Source organism: Bufo bufo, chromosome 3 (genome assembly GCF_905171765.1).
Source record: "Bufo bufo chromosome 3, aBufBuf1.1, whole genome shotgun sequence".
Classification (NCBI taxonomy): Eukaryota; Metazoa; Chordata; class Amphibia; order Anura; family Bufonidae; genus Bufo; species Bufo bufo.
In genome coordinates this window covers 301,544,490-301,561,255 of record NC_053391.1, presented here as the reverse complement: position 1 = coordinate 301,561,255, position 16,766 = coordinate 301,544,490, and the positions used below count along the sequence as shown (strand labels likewise).

Sequence of the window (16,766 nt, the reverse complement as noted above, 5' to 3'; positions counted from 1 at the left end):
AATGCATTAGGGCCAAACTGAACCGTTTTGGACCGCTTGTGAGAGCTGTGAACGGATCTCACAAACGGAAAGCCAAAACGCCAGTGTGAAAGTAGCCTTAGGAGGTGATATTTTTGCACACAACTAAGACAACCACAGGAATTCTGCCAACAGGAATTGGTTTCTAAATCTGCCACTGAAACTACTAAAACCATAAAAGGTAAGCTGCGAGTTTCACATATTAAAAGGGGTATTTGGATATGTGAAGTTATCTTCTACCCACAGGATAGGGAATAACTATTAGCAGTCAGACGCCCAGGCATCACAAAGATTGGGTGAATAGAGCCGCAGATCAAGCAAGCGTACTGGCGCTCTGTTCACTCTGTGGGACTGCCCAAGAGTACAGTGTATGCATCCTAAATGGCTATGCATGCCCTATGCAGAGAGTCAAAGCCCATGCCATAATATGCCTGGTTCACACAAAATGTTTCTCTAGGGGTACTTTCACACTAGCGTTATTCTTTTCCGGCATTGAGTTCCGTCCTAGGGGCTCAATACCGGAAAATAACTGATCAGTTTTATCCTAATGCATTCTGAATGGAAAGCAATCCGTTCAGGATGCATCAGTTCAGTCCCTCTTACGGTATTTGGCTGGAGAAAATACTGCAGCATGCTGCAGTAATTTCTCCGTCCAAAATGCCGGAACACTTGAAATGTATTATGCCGCGTTGACGGATCCGGTCTTCTGGTCTGCGCAGACCTTTAAAAATAATAAATACTGGATCCATTTTTATGGATGACACCGGAGAGACGGAGCCAGTATTTCAATGCATTTGTCAGACAGATATGCATCCGGATCTGTCTACAAATGATATCAGTTTCCATACGGATTTTCGGATCCAGCAGGCAGTTCCGGCGACTGAACTGCCTGCCGGATCCACACAACACAAGTGTGAAAGTATCCTAACCCACAAAACAGTATTCTTGTCTGCCATTTTTGCACCTACTGTCTTGTCCCTATCGGTTCTTAAATTTAACAAAATAAATTGTACCCACCTTATCTACACATACAGACAGACAGATGCCACATAAATGGCAAATGAGGTAGTATTCTAGAACCTTAAGGGGAGAATAGCTCATCAATATCAGATCGTGGGGATCAGCTGTTTGAAGGGCCCCTGGTACAGAAACTATACAGCTCCATCCACTGTGTAGTGACCATCCCCGGTTTCTGCAGCTTCAGCAAACAGCTGATTGCCAGTAGTCAAATCCTGGTCAATCCGATACTGATGACCTATGCTAAAGATAGGGACTATTTGAGTATTTATGACCTAACTTTTCAGAGAACTTCTCTTAAAGCAATAGTACAGGTGCCAAACAAAACACAATCCGGGGATATACCCCCTTACCGGCTCTATCAGGGAACCACGGTGTATGGAGAGCTGACGGCGTGCCACGGTGAGCAGAGATTCCTGAATCGAAGATTTGAGAAAAAAAAACAGCACTGTGGTATTCCAAACTGGTCACTTTATTTGTAGAGAAAAGTTAACACTCAAGCAGTAAAAAACATCACCTTCTTGACGCGTTTCGGGCACCCAGGCCCTTTGTCAAAAGAATGGTACATACAAAAGTTAAAATACACGTTTAGAAAATGAATCCACCTATCAGGATAAAAGTTTCATTAACAGATGGGAGGCAACCTAATGTTGAATCAGCCTCAGGGTAACAACCACCTGTGAATGGAATACAATTCAGTAAATCTTCAAAGCAAGCATATAGAGCACTGTTCAGACACACTCGAGGGGCTTTTGCAATACAATCGAAAAAAAACACTAAAAATAAAAGCAACAGATTAATGTACATTAAATGCCTGATGTTAATAGTGGTATATAACATCCTGTCTCCTATTTAAACCTGTTGGGAATCTGGTTTCAAGCATAAAAATCCAGAAAGTTCCCCTTGCTAGTAGATTTTTCTTATGATCACCCCTCTGTATGGTTTAAAAACCCTCTTAATTCCACAGAAGGTGAAAAAAGATAAATCACCCCTGTGGACATCACGGAAGTGTCTGGAAACTGCAGAGGTGTTCAGTGCACACTCATTCGCATCGGATAAATGTTTACGGATCCTTGTTTTTAAAGTATAAGGCTATTTTCACACTAGCAGCAGGACGGATCAGACAGGCTGTTCACCCTGTCGGATCTGTCCTGCCGCTATTTCGCCGTGCCTCCGGATCGCAGCTCCGTCCCCATTGACTATAATAGGGACGGGGCGGAGCTCCGGAGCAGCAGGGCAGTGCACGGCGAGAGGCCGCCGGACTAAAAGTACTGCATGTCCGACTTTTTAGTCTGGCGGCTTCTCACCGCGAACTGCCGTGCTGCGCCGGAGCTCCGCCCCCGTCCCTATTATAGTCAATGGGGAAAGAGTTGCGATCCGGAGGCACGGCGAAATAGCGGCAGGACAGATCCGACAGGGTGAACAGCCTGTCGGATCCGTCCTGCCGCTAGTGTGAAAGTACCCTTAGTATTGCATCCCACGCACTGCAATTTAAAGGAAGTGCAGCAAATGAGATACACAACATACTTAGTGTTGCAATTAATATAGGATGACATTTTAAAAGGTAATATTGGTTTTGTATGATTTAAAGGTTTTTGTTGTTGTAACATAGTTGCGACAGATCTTATGCCCGCACCTATAACAGCCTTTTGTTTCCAGCCAAGTACATGATGGTTTTTCAGAAAGAAACAAACTGGGGGATAGTATAGAGCCGACCGTACGAGCTCTTTTTTGCATCACATTTGACTCCCCCCTTGTAAAATATCCGAGACAACCTTGTCTTGGTACAAAATAGGAATATATTTATTTATTTATGATATTAGTAACCTGTTTGTACTCCTGGCTGTACACTGTGGAAAAAACAATGCCCTTCTTTTTGGACTGGTTCTCATGCATACCCCTAGAACAGTGGTGCACAACCTTTTCTGGTTGGGGGCCACATTGTCAGCCTGAACCAATTCCAAGGGCCGAAAATAAAACTTAAAGGGGTATCACCAACTGAAATACTGTATATTTGGCATATTGAACATACAGTATATTCTATAAATGTTTAGTTACAGTTCCAGGTCTCCCATCTAATAGGAGAATACATGAAAGATACATGTAAGAAGCCATAAGACATAGACACACATGTCTTTTACCAGATGTTTGGGGGCCGCACAAAATGGTATCGAGGGCCGCATGTGGCCCCCGGGCCGCAGGTTGTGCACCCCTGCCCTAGAAAATGGAGCTAGTAAATCTTTCCTCCTGGTATCAGAGGCATATTTTATGCCTCGTTCCAAAGACCAGGTGGGATATTTCCCAGCCAAAAAACAGCTAGAAATTCTCTGACATTCACTTTGAAAAATCGCATCATCTGAGCAGTTACGTCTAGACTACACGCAATTACAAAATAATTCAGATTAGGGCTGCAGTAAACAATTATTTCAGTAATCACGTATTCTATCGATTATTTTTTATGTTTAATCGAGTACTCTAATAAAAAATTTTTTTAATAATAGACAGTTTTCCTTTATAAAAACTCATCAGACCCCCTGCCATCAGTCCCCAACACCCTTAGTTACCCTCTGTGTGATCAGCCCAAGTGCTTCAGTTCCCCCCAGTGCCATGAGCTCCGTTCCCCCTGTGCAATCATCCCCCCCAACCCCTGAGCAATCATCCCCCCCCCCAACCGCTGTGCAATCATCTCCCCCCCCTTGTGAAATAATCTCTTACCCCCCCCCCCCCAGTGAAATCATCTCTCCCCCTGCTCCTCCTGACTCCTCCTTAGTCGCACCAACTTACCTTTCCAGCAGGGGCGCCGCCGACACTCCATTGGACCATGGATGTGCTGTGGAGTATCCCAGGGGCCCCGTGCTGGTAAGGCGAGTATTGCAGGCCAGCGGGAGTAATAGCAAGCACTTCACTCCCCGTGGTCACGTGACACAAACTAATCTTCAATTCAAAAAATTTGCATCGAGGATTTTTTTGGTCAAATTACTTGATTCAGTAATAGTTTCAGCCCTAGTCTAGACCTTATAAACTCGCCCCTTGGAATATTTTTGATGATGTGTAATGGATGACATGATGTCGCATGCAATAAAGAATTGCCCGCAGTAGGTTTAATGTAAGTGGCAGAGACAACGTTATGATTGCATGCAGAGAGCAACAGATCCAAAAAAATTTATACTGTGTCAAAACTTTAAGTGAAACTTAAATTGAAATCAGTTGTTGATAAATGTTCCGAAAGCAATGATATCCTCCTGACGACCTCCCCAAATAATGAGGTCATCTATAAATCTGCCATACCATATTAGGTGCGATGAAAAGGCATATAAGACTCCTCCCACTACGACACAAAGGTTAGCTAGCGAAGGTGAAGATTTAGCCCCCACACTTGTAAGAAAAACTCACCATGAAAAACGAAATAGTTGTGTTAATTTTTTTTTTACTGAGAACAAACCTAATTTTTTGACACCATTATTATAGGAACTGTAACTGTTCAGAAGATGCGACAGAGCCTGTAATGCTAATTCATGCGGTACGCTGGAGTACAGAGGCCACAATTGGATGGGAGACGAGCAGAAAATCTCTCATTTCTTTATCCAAAACCCCTAAAGATAAACCCTCAGCCAGTAGTTTGGCAAGGGAATTTCTGAATTGTAAAGTGGGGTCACAGGGTAATTTCCGATTTAGAAGTGTCACACAAAAGCTCCAGATTTAACTTCCTATAGAGTACAGAATCCAGAACGACGACCATGCCCCCTTATCCGCAGCACGCACCACTAACCCATCACTGTTTTTCATACCATAAAGAGCTATTTTCTCACTTTTAGTTAGATTGTTAGCATGCTTATTATTCAGGGAGGTTCTGTGGAGGCGAACTAGTTCTGACTCTACCAAATCCTGTAAATCATCCAGCACTGAAGTCCTGGACTAGACAAAAATCAGGATTCGGAACAGCAAATGCTGGCACTTGAGTACTCTCCCTCATAGATTCAGACTAAGGCCCCTTGCAGATGAGCGTTCCTCCCACAGAGAGTACGCAGCGCAACTCCCGGCCTGACCTCCCAGCACTGACAGGATTCACATAGCATTATATTGATTTATGATGCTATGTAACCCTTACAGTTCTGGAATGTATTGGATAACACTGGCAGCATTATGCCAGTGTAATCCAATACATTCCAGAACTGTAAGGGTTACAAAGCATCATAAATGAATATAATGCTATGTGACCCCCGGCAGCAGAGGGAGGTTAGGCCGGGAGCTGCGTTGCGGACTCGCTGCAGGAGGAACGCTCGTCTGCAAGGGGCCTAAGTGTCTAAGAACAGTGCTGGACAACTCGTCCTGATATAACAAAGAAGGTTGAACAGTAGAGCTATTCAATTTATCATTAGGAAATGGACTGTGTGTGACAATTATTTCATTTGACTCCATGTCCATTAAGGAAAAATGTCTCTTAACAATTCAATAGCCGAGAAAAACTATTAACGTCCACAATGGTCCAGAATAAGTCAAAATGACAGCTCAATGAGAAGCCCAACCTCTTACTCAGGAGTGAGGAGATATGCTCCTCACTCAATATCTAGGCAGAGAGGTTAAGGACATTACTTATTTGTGCCTCGAAGGATAGCGTCTCCTTCCTCCCTCGCCGGTGATTGCGTCCGGCTCCGCGAATGCATTTTTTTGCACGGCTTGCATAATTGGGAGTAAAAGGACAAGTCGAGGAGGATTGAGAATTGTCTGTGGTGTCACCAGAGACTAAATCAGAAAATGACACTTTATTCTGTTGGGTGACTGAAAGTCCTTTACCATATTTTTTTTGATTTGTTTCAGAGTATAGATTTCGGTGTATCAGAGGAACGTGAATTTCTTTTCCAGTCAGATTTTATTACTCTCATAGTCCAGATTGTCTCGGCTGTATTTGTTCTTTTTTATTTGTGCGATATCATTTTCCAATTTCAACATGTTAATTTTCAATTTGTCATCAAGTTCTTTGGAAATTTGTAAATCCTTGTGCGGCTCAAATAATTGCTGTATCTCCTTTATATCCACATGTAAGGACTGCAATAATTTCTCTTCTTGTTCCACAATAAGTGCAATCGGTTTAAACAAACATTCTGATAAGATTCCATTCCATTTGGTAGAAAAATCCTCACCATATATTGTCGGTTTCTTTTTTATGCGAAGACCCCTAGGGATCATACGTTTTTCAAGATAGGTTTTTAGGCTGGTCGAATCCCACCACACCTTTGTTTCTTTTATTAGAAGATCCTCTAAACGAAACATTAAATCTGTTACACGAAAAATTGTTGCAAGTTTTGTTAATCTATCCGAGAAATCTTCTACACATTTGAGGCTCAAGATAGTAGGATTAGGATTCTCAGGTGCTTGCATGGCGTTTTATTTTCTTTAGGTGACCAGTTTGTATATAATACAGTTTATAATTATAGTCCATCCAATGAGCACGGTAAAAAAACTCAAAAATGGCAAACAAAACACAATCCAGGGATATACCCCCTTACCGTGCTCTATATCCTTGCTTTGAAGACTTGCTGAAGTATATTCCATTCACAGGTAGTTGTTACCCTAAAGGCTGATTTAACATTAGGTTTGCCTCCCATCTGTTAATTTAACTTTTCTCCTGATAGGTGGATCCATTTTCTAAACGTGTATTTTAAATTTTGTATGTTCATTATTTTACCATTCTTTCGACAAAGGGCCTGGGTGCCCGAAACGCGTCAAGAAGGTGATGTTTTTTTATTGCTTGAGTGTTTACTTTTCTCTACAAACAAAGTGACCAGTTTGGAATACAGTGGTGCTGTTTTTTTTTTCTCTCAAATCTTCGATTCAATAGTACAGGTGAATAGAAGAAACTTTGCAAAATATTTTAATTAGAGAAAAATGCAGTAACTAGCTGTCCTCTCTTGCTTCCTAAACTAACTCCCTCTCTAAACCCACTCACTGAAGTATCACATTTCAACTAGGGTTGTTGAGATACCAAAATTTTTATTCGGTTTCGATACTATAAAAAAGTATTGTGATCCTCGATACCATGCGAAAAAAATAAAATACCAAAAAAAAGCTGCATGCATTCCGCACTTTATGGAACGTCCGGCCCATAATCCTATCCTATTTCTAGGGGGACAAGGTGACAAAAAAAATTTAGCTCTATCAGGGTGAATAGGACCTCACACTGTCCCTGCTGCCCTGGGCTTTGTGCACACAGCAGCAGGGAGCTGACTATTACAGCCAGGGCTTCAGTAGCATCCTGGCTGCCATGGTAACCGATCGGAGCCCCAGGACTACACTGCTGGGGCTCCGATCACAACTGTCACTGTACCACCAATGAAGAGGAGGGGAGGGGACCCTGTGGCGACTGCCACCAATGATTTTAATATTGGGAGTTATGAGCGGGTGGGGGCGCACTGCGCCACCAATGATTTTAATACTGGGGGAGGAGGGGGGGGGGATGGGGGAGAGCGCACTGCGCCAATGATAATTAACGTCTAATACACATACAGGAGGTGGGTGCAGCGGCAGAATCACATAGCCTGCACCCAAGCTCTATGACAGGGCGCTGCGATCCACGGCAGTAAAAGCTCCCCGTCACAGAGGTCGGGCGCAGGCTATGCGATTCTGCCGCCGCACCCACCTCCTGTATCTGTATTAGAGGTTAATTTTCATTGGTGGCGCAGTGTGTCCGCCCCTCTCTCCTCATTGGCAGCGGCAGCACAGGGGGCGGGAGAGAGTGACCCCTTCTCCCCTGTGCTGCTGAGGTAACATGGCGCGATAAAAGGCAAACCCCGGTACACTCTGATGCCTGGGACCATGGGAGTACGCATAGTCCAGCACATTTTCCTATAGTGTGCAAGCACGACCACCGCTGCTGGATTGTAGGGTGTTCATAACCATGAAAACGAGCAGTGTATAATGTGATGGAAAAATGAATCAAGTCAGCAAAGGAGGCAATATGGACAATCGCAATACATTAGTAAGTGCCCTATATTAACTTTGTCTACATGATAAATGCCATTTGCTGAAGTGAGACAATCCGCAAAACACAAGATACCGGCTGTGTGTGTTCCGCATTTTGCGGAATGGAACGTCCTGGGCTCTATACAACAGTCTTGTCCTGATCTGTAATACGAAGAATAGGACATTGTCAGGAATATTGATTAATATTTTATGTCAGCCATGTCCCCACACCAGCCATCAGCTGTCAGATAGCAAAGGTAGTGAGCTCCACAGGGGGGCCCTGCTTCAAAGCCAGCAGATGGCAGAGAACCTCTAGCAGTCCACCAGTGTTTACAACTTTTCACACTTCCATCCAGTCAGCCAGGAACCAAGATGATGTGACCGGAAGAATCTCTCAGCACGAGGTCTAGTCCATTCCCCAGTTCAATCAAATCTAGCAGACAGCATGGAACCGGCGATTTAAAAGGAATTATGATCGCCCAGCCATCACAGGCACAAATCGGATACATATTTGTGTCCCTGTGGTCACGATGAACAGGCCCGTGGTCTTAGTGTGGTGGTGGGATGCCAGGGAAGGGAGATATGTATATCTCCCCACAGAAAACAAATAACGGTACCATGCTTGGACTCTACTGGTAGCCGAAACCCAGGCGGATCCGTTGGTCCCAGAACCATCTCCCTTTGACCTTATGGTCTGGAGCTATGACCCCTAAAGTGTTTTGTGGGTCATTTGCTGCCAGTCCAGCAGAGAGGGGTTGGTCCCCTCCCAGAGGCCGGGAGGGGAGGGGCCAGCTACAGGTTAAGAGGCTTGTGCCAGCAAGCGGTCATGTCTTTCTCTGAAAGGGGGTCACATCGTGCCATACGTGACCGCAGCCAAGGACTATTACATAATAACCCAAAGGAACATTCATCTACCCGGTAACTGACTTGTACTCTGTGTAATCCTGTTTGTACCATACTACCTGTATTCGTAACCTCAGACCACTGTATATATTCTTTGTGCATAATGTGTTATCTAGTGTGCCCTTAAGGCGATTAAATATATAATTTAATCTTGTGCTGTCTTGTATCTCGATCACGAATCCCTACGTCTGTGTTTTGGCCTAGTTATAAGCTACTGCGGGGTTGGTTCCTCACCCTATATAATCCCATTAGCGGACCGGGCTTATATCAAACGAGAAGCTGGTGGCAGATTTCCCGGGCTGAGGAAGTGCTGTTTCACTGGGGCAGTGACCAGGCTCCCTCAGCTTGTTGCCTCTCTGTGCCCTTGTGGACAGGAGGAGTCGGTGTAAACTGTACCAAGCTGACCTTACCTCCGGGAAGGCGTAACGTCACATCTTGGTAACCAGTGACCATACCGCGTCTCGTGAGCTCGACGTAGTTGACGTCATGCGGACACGAGGGGTGATATCCTTCACAGGCATATTCTATTTTTTTGTGGGTGCTGCGGAGCGAACATAAGGATCCAGACGGCACATGGTGTGCTGTTCACATCTTTTGCAGCCCCATTGAATAGGTCCGCATCAGACCTACCAAAAATGCTGATCAAATGCTGACAAAAAAATAAAAATAAGTTTGTGTGCATGAGCTCTTATAGGACCATTTTATGCAGTAAAATTTACCGTAACTTTTGTTTTTCTATTTTTTTTCTGTTATTGGCAAAAAAAAAAAGTCATCAGCCTTTCTATTGCTTGACTGCCTAGGAAAACAAGCAGCTTCATTGTGGGAGAGCACTACAATCCAAGGGCGGAACTAACTGTATGCTACAGAAGACAAAGCATGAAAAAAGATTCAGAATTACTAAGGGTACTTTCACACTAGCGTCAGTGTGACAACTGACAACATTTGTAGACATATCCGGGTACGGATCAGTCTCTCCGCTTGTAATGCGGATGGACGGATCCGTCTTGCAGTCTTTTTCACAGTTTCCCGGTCTGCGCAGACTGATCCGTCCTTCAGTTTTGCAATGCCGGATCCGGCACTAATGCAAGTCAATGGGAATTAATGCTGGATCACTCATTCCGGCGACTGATCAGGCATTTTGGACGGATATAATACTGCAGCATGCTGCGGTATTATGTCCGGCCAAAACGCCTGAGAGTGACTGAGCGGAAGGCATACTGAACGGATTTCTATCCATTCAGAATGCATTGGGATATGCCTGATCAGTTATTTTCCGGCATAGGGCCCTTTTGATGGAACTCTATGCCGGGAAAGAATAACGCTAGTGTGAAAGTACCCTAAACATGGGCAGTACTGATCAGCTGAAGGCGGCTGTTAGCTCAACATACTGCAGTAAATTAAAAGCACCATATTATAGGGTACAGGTCATCTGAGACAGTTCTCTTCCCACAGCACTCAACATTTGTGACAGAGCTGCTTATACATTATTACAGGCAATGGTGAGACAAATAAAAATAAATCTTTACCTTGAAACTTTTTACCTTGCTTACAAGTATTACAGTTAATACTTTGACTTTGGCCATGCGTCTTTAGGTGACTGGTGATGTAGGCTGGACTAAGAAGCTTGCCGCACACATTGCATGAAACCTTCCCTTCATGGCGCACCATGTGTGTTCTTAGCCTGTCTTTTGTAGCAAAGGCAGCAGTACACGTCTGGAACAGAAACCAATTAAAAGGGTGTTTTTATTTGAAGAGGGAGCAAGAATGTTGTTACAGTTAAAAAAGCACCCTTTAGGAATGAATATATGAAGGAACCCAATGTAAAATAACCTCCTAACATGAAGAGCCTACCGACCATAATGGGAATGTTTTCTGTGTGCAGATTTAGAGCCCATGTCAGGGGAAAAAAAGGAATAAGGCCAGTTTCACACTGGCACTCGTTAGATAATTCTTAGGATGTTCGCTGGGTTGCGGCTGGATCTCTGCCGGTCTCCTTTATAGTTAACGGAGCCGGATGGAGACAGCCAGAGAAAGAGAAAGGCGCGAGACAGCCAGAGAAAGAGAAAGGCGCGAGACAGCCAGAGAAAGAGAAAGGCGCGAGACAGCCAGAGAAAGAGAAAGGCGCGAGACAGCCAGAGAAAGAGAAAGGCGCGAGACAGCCAGAGAAAGAGAAAGGCGCGAGACAGCCAGAGAAAGAGAAAGGCGCGAGACAGCCAGAGCGCGAGACAGCCAGAGCGCGAGACAGCCAGAGCGCGAGACAGCCAGAGCGCGAGACAGCCAGAGCGCGAGACAGCCAGAGCGCGAGACAGCCAGAGCGCGAGACAGCCAGAGCGCGAGACAGCCAGAGCGCGAGACAGCCAGAGCGCGAGACAGCCAGAGCGCGAGACAGCCAGAGCGCGAGACAGCCAGAGCGCGAGACAGCCAGAGCGCGAGACAGCCAGAGCGCGAGACAGCCAGAGCGCGAGACAGCCAGAGCGCGAGACAGCCAGAGCGCGAGACAGCCAGAGCGCGAGACAGCCAGAGCGCGAGACAGACAGAGCGCGAGACAGACAGAGCGCGAGACAGACAGAGCGCGAGACAGACAGAGCGCGAGACAGACAGAGCGCGAGACAGACAGAGCGCGAGACAGACAGAGCGCGAGACAGACAGAGCGCGAGACAGACAGAGCGCGAGACAGACAGAGCGCGAGACAGACAGAGCGCGAGACAGACAGAGAGCGCGAGACAGAGAGAGAGCGCGAGACAGAGAGAGAGCGCGAGACAGAGAGAGAGCGCGAGACAGAGAGAGAGCGCGAGACAGAGAGAGAGCGCGAGACAGAGAGAGAGCGCGAGACAGAGAGAGAGCGCGAGACAGAGAGAGAGCGCGAGACAGAAGGTTGTTCCCTTCTGGATGTAACAAGGGCTAGTGTGAACCTAGTCTAAGGATGTTCATTCTCAGTGCAGTTTCTATGTGCAAAGTGCAACATGTGGCCACTCGCAGATTAGCCCTAGTGGATTCGCAGCATGTACGAATGCTTATGAAAATTCGTTTGGTGGTAAAAGGTGAATGGCGTTATGGATTCCGTTACCACGGACCATAACTCAATTCTATGACTGAATGCATAACAAATCCTTTAGAGGCATTCCGTTATTTATTCTGTCATAAAAGAAATCTATGGGCTGCAGAACGGATCCGTCCCATTTCCGTCATGCAGGTGAGTCCTCTCCTGCATAACGGAAACAGGACGGATCCATTATGCAGTCCATAGACTTCTTTTATGACGGAATGAATAACGGAATGCCTCTAAAGGATTTCTGTTACGCATTCCGTTATAGAATTGCGTTATGGTCCGTGGTAACTGTTCACGCTTTTACCACCAAACGAAGTGTGAACAAGTTTCAAAATATTAAATTCGCTCATCTCTAATAGCATGTAAACTGAAAATCTGCAGCAAATACATGGCAGATTATATTAAACCCCTTCATTATCAAAGTGTCAGTCCGTTTGCCTGATTCTTCTCTCCTCAGATATGATCTGTCAGGAGCTCCTCATACACATTAGATTGTCTGCAAGCCCCACAGAAAATGGCTTGTTTGGCCAATGCACTAAGGAGCATGGGGACATCACAGTTGTCTGGTCAGTAGGTTTCCAAAATGGGATAATACTGAAGCAAACTCAGGGGGACATTTACTAAGTATGTTGCACCAGAATTATGGTGTAAAATGCAGCAAAAATAATGGCGTTTTGATTTGTGCCAAATATACACACACACACCAGTTTTGATTTGCAATGTTTGTTTTTTGTCGCAAATTACGTCATAATTGATAAAATGTCCCCTCAGTCGTAGGAACGGACAGTATTAGGTGCGAGTATGGCACGGGTTTTCTGCACCTGGGTGGAAACAACAATTTTTCCTAATTCTATTGCACAAAGCGGCCCCGCAGCCTAAATGTAAAGCCTCTATAAGAAGAAAACAATATTCTAGAACATTACACATAATATTCTCTTACTTGGCATTTGAAGGGTCTTTCTGTAGAATGAACATGCTTGACATGACAACTCAAATGGTCGGGTCTGTCGGAGAAAAAATGCTTTATTATAAAAAACATAGATCATATAAAGCTACTCAAGTACATAACCTTAAAATTACCTGATTCCCAGAAAGCAAAAGCTTTTGCAACAAGTGAAATTAAGAAGAAATGTAGTTTAAGGGACTATGAAATACCTTGGGCCTGTAAGTCCACTCTCACAGAGTAACTAGACATGGGCGCAGCACATGGAAGTGCCAATTATTCCATTATAATTTTCTCTGGGTAGGTTCCACACATCGTTGTGGCTTATAAAATATACACAAGTGTAAAAGTGACCAAACAGGCGGGCAAGTTTAACACATCCACACAGCAGTTTTTTCCTCACAGTTGAGCACATGGTGTCATTCAGTAAGAGCCATAAATTCGGGAGTCATTTTATCAGGATGAAGCCGCACTAAAATGCCCATGAACATTCATTAACTGTTCAGCAGAAGGCATCTCTCCCGACTCCCATACATTCGGCTTGGCCAAACGGGCAAGTGTACTCTATGCAGTGCTCCAGACTAAAAAAAAATACCTAGTAGCCATTGGCTCCTGAACTGAAAAATTTAGGAGCCAAATTAAATTTTTAGTCGCCGAATCAAAATTTTGGTATCGTGACAACGCTACGCCGATCAGATCCGCGTAGGGTTGTTTCGATACCAAAGTTTTGATTCGCTTTCGTCACCATAAAAAAGTATTGCGATACTCAATACCGTGCAAAAAAAAAAAACACCAAAAAAAGCCGCGTCCATTTCGCATTTTATGAAACGTTCGGCCCATAATAGAACAGTTCTATCCTATTTTTTGGGGTGACAAGGTGACTAAAAATGGCGAATGCTCACCGCATAGGAGAAATTTTAAAAAAATGTAATAGTTTGGACTTTTCTGACACAGCGCTATGTAATATGTTTATTTATTGTTTATATATTTTATATGTAAAATTGGGAAAGGGGGGGATTTAAACTTAATATTTTAGGGTACTTTCACACTAGCGTTTTTCATTTCCGGCATAGAGTTCCGTCACAGGGGCTCTATACCAGAAAAGATGTCTTCAGGTCAGTCTTTTTGACTGATCAGGCAAAAGATAAAACCGCAGCATTCTATGGTTTTATCTCTGGCGAAAAAAAACAGAAGATTTGCCTGAATGCCGGATCCATCCTTCCAGTTGAACCGTGCGATTTTCACGCAAGGTTGCTAGGATGAAAGTCTATTCACTGTATTACTTTCCCTTATAACAACATGGTTATAAGGGAAAATAATAGCATTCTTTAATGCAGAATGCGTAGTAGAAGGTCAATATAATAAACATTATATACACCCCAATATAATAAACATTGGTGGCGCAGTGCACCCCCCCCCCCCCTCCCTAGTATAATAAACATTGGTGGCGCAGTGGGCAGTGCCAATGAGGGTTAAAAATAAATAAATAAAAATTAACTCACCTCCTCCAATTGATCGCGTAGCTGCCGGTCTCCTGTTCTTTCTTCAGGACCTGTGGTGACATCACTGTGCTCATCACATGATACATCACCATGGTAATGGACCATGTGATTAGCTCAGTGACGTCACCACAGGTCCTGAAGAAAGAACAGGAGACCGGCAGCTACGCGATCAATTGGAGGAGGTGAGTTAATTTTTTTTTAACCCTCATTGGCACTGCCCACTGCGCCACCAATGTTTATTATACTGAGGGGGGCCGCACTCAATGTTTATTATACTGGGGTGTTGGGGGCGCACTGCGCCACCAATGAAGATAACTGACCTGTTAATACAAATACAGGAGGCAGGTGCCGGAATCAAATAGCAGACACCCGACCTCTATGACAGGGAGCTGCGATCAGCGGCAGTTAACCCCTCAGGTGCCGCTCCCTGTCATAGAGGTCGGGTGTCGGCTATTTGATTCCGGCACCCGCCTCTTGTATTTGTATTCACAGGTCAGTTATCTTCATTGGTGGCGCAGTGGCCACAGCCCCTCCCCCTGTCCCTCTTCTTATTGGCCGCGGCGGCAGCAGCAGCACAGGGGGAGGGAGAGACTCTTCCACTGCACTGCTGATAAGAACATGATAGTTCAACTTCTGTGCCCGCCGCTGTATTTAGAGCTGCGGCGGTGGGTCTAGTCGCAAATGGCGACAAGACTAAAAAGTCTTGTCGCCATTTGTAAATTCTAAGTCGCATTGGCGACCATTTTGGTCGCCATCTGGAGCCCTGCTATGGGAGAGTGGAGAAGGCCGCTAGAAGACACTTCTGGAGACAACTTATGTCTCCTGTCAGGAGCTCCCCACAGACAGCTTGCCGGCCAAACCTGCAGCTCTTGGCGGGTTCAGCAGAGAAAAGACTAATGTATATGGCCAGCCCAGAAATAAACACATTTTACTTTCAACAACTGGATAAATATAAAAACAGTAGCCATCCTGGATGAACCTCATGGTCCATGTCCCATTGGAGAGAGGTGACCTGCATGTTGAAGAACAGATCAGATATGTTATGACTACATCTGGAAAAGGTGATGTTGGCCAATAGGTGCTTGCTCCCTACCGGATTCTAAGCACGGCAACAATTCCAATTTCCAGTAATGGCATATATTGCTGTGTGTATGTGGGTTAGGTGGAGTTCATATTTGAGATCTCAATTTGTTAGACACCAATGTTGCTTAAAGGGAACCAGTCATCAACGTTATGCTGACCTCACTGAGGGCAGAATAAAATAGTGACAGAAATGCTGATTTCTGCAGTGTGTCACACATCAGCTAAAAGTGGCTGCCAAAAACCAGCATCATAATCATTGGAGCCCAGGTCTTGAAAAGAGTCAAATCTACCTGAGAAGAGTACTGGTTATTCCTAATCTCCTGCTCTCTCACCCATCTGCTGATGTTTGGCAGTTCTCTCCTAGAGAGAAAGGGAGAAAACTAGGTAGAAGACTCAATCATTAGGTGAGCAGGGAGAGCAGGAATTTAAGAATAACCAGGACTCTTCTCAGGTGGCCGGGACTCTTTTCCAGGCCCAGTCTGCAATGATTGTGATATTGGTTCTCGGCAACCACTTACTTTTAAATTATAAATGACAGATCGCTGAATTCAACTCACTTGTCTTTACTTTATGCTTTCAATAGTATGGGCAGCATAAAGTTGATGACAAGTTCCCTTTAACAGACCCAACAGACTAAGGGCTCATTTATACGACCACATTTATGTGTCCGCATCTGTTCTGTAAAATCAGACCCATTCATTTCAATGGGTCTGCAAAATATGTGGACAGCACAATGCACACTGCGTGCTCTCCGCATCCGTACTGCAAAAAGGATAGAACAGGCCCTATTCTTGTCTGCAATTGCGGACAAGAATAGGCATTTCTATCATAGGGCTTGCCGTGTGCGTTCTGCAGAATGCTGAACGCTCGTGACCAGTATCTGTGTTTTGCGGACCACAAAACACATAGTCGTCTGAATGAGCCCTAATGGTGGGGTACATCATTCTCCTAAGAACAGCTTTGCTTGCTAGTTTTTGTTTGCCAAATGCGATAATGTTCAACAGAGTATCCTAATAGAAAAGAAAACCAGGAAATTAAACCAGGACGGTCGGTCATACATTCTAAACACAGCTCCACACCAGAGGTAGAAAGGGTTAAATATTACAAGTAAAAGCCCTTTTACACAGGCTGAGAATCCGTCAGATAATCACTAACGGGCACTCATGAGAACATGGGGTACTATGATCACTTGTGCAGGAACCTAAATAGTTGTTTGCAGGCAGTAGATCGTGCCGTCTCCTCCAGTGACGAGCAGGCGCTTGTTGGAAAGGAATGTTTCCTTCCCGACAAT

General features: G+C 44.8%; 1 protein-coding gene across 8 annotated transcripts in view; it reads right to left on the bottom strand.

The window, feature by feature from the left end:
- The window catches only part of VEZF1 (vascular endothelial zinc finger 1), a 42,339-nt gene that overhangs the window by 14,896 nt on the left and 10,677 nt on the right, over positions 1–16,766 (bottom strand). For 4 of the 8 annotated variants that reach the window (XM_040424218.1, XM_040424221.1, XM_040424216.1 and 1 more), the window contains exons 3-5: positions 12,888–12,951; positions 10,425–10,611; positions 1,389–1,451 (exon numbers count right to left, since the gene is read on the bottom strand). In XM_040424218.1, coding sequence (XP_040280152.1) covers positions 1,389–1,451; positions 10,425–10,611; positions 12,888–12,951 — 314 coding nt within the window. The remainder of the gene's footprint in view (positions 1–1,388; positions 1,452–10,424; positions 10,612–12,887; positions 12,952–16,766) is intronic. The other 4 variants (XM_040424223.1, XM_040424220.1, XM_040424217.1 and 1 more) reach the window with 3 other exon arrangements.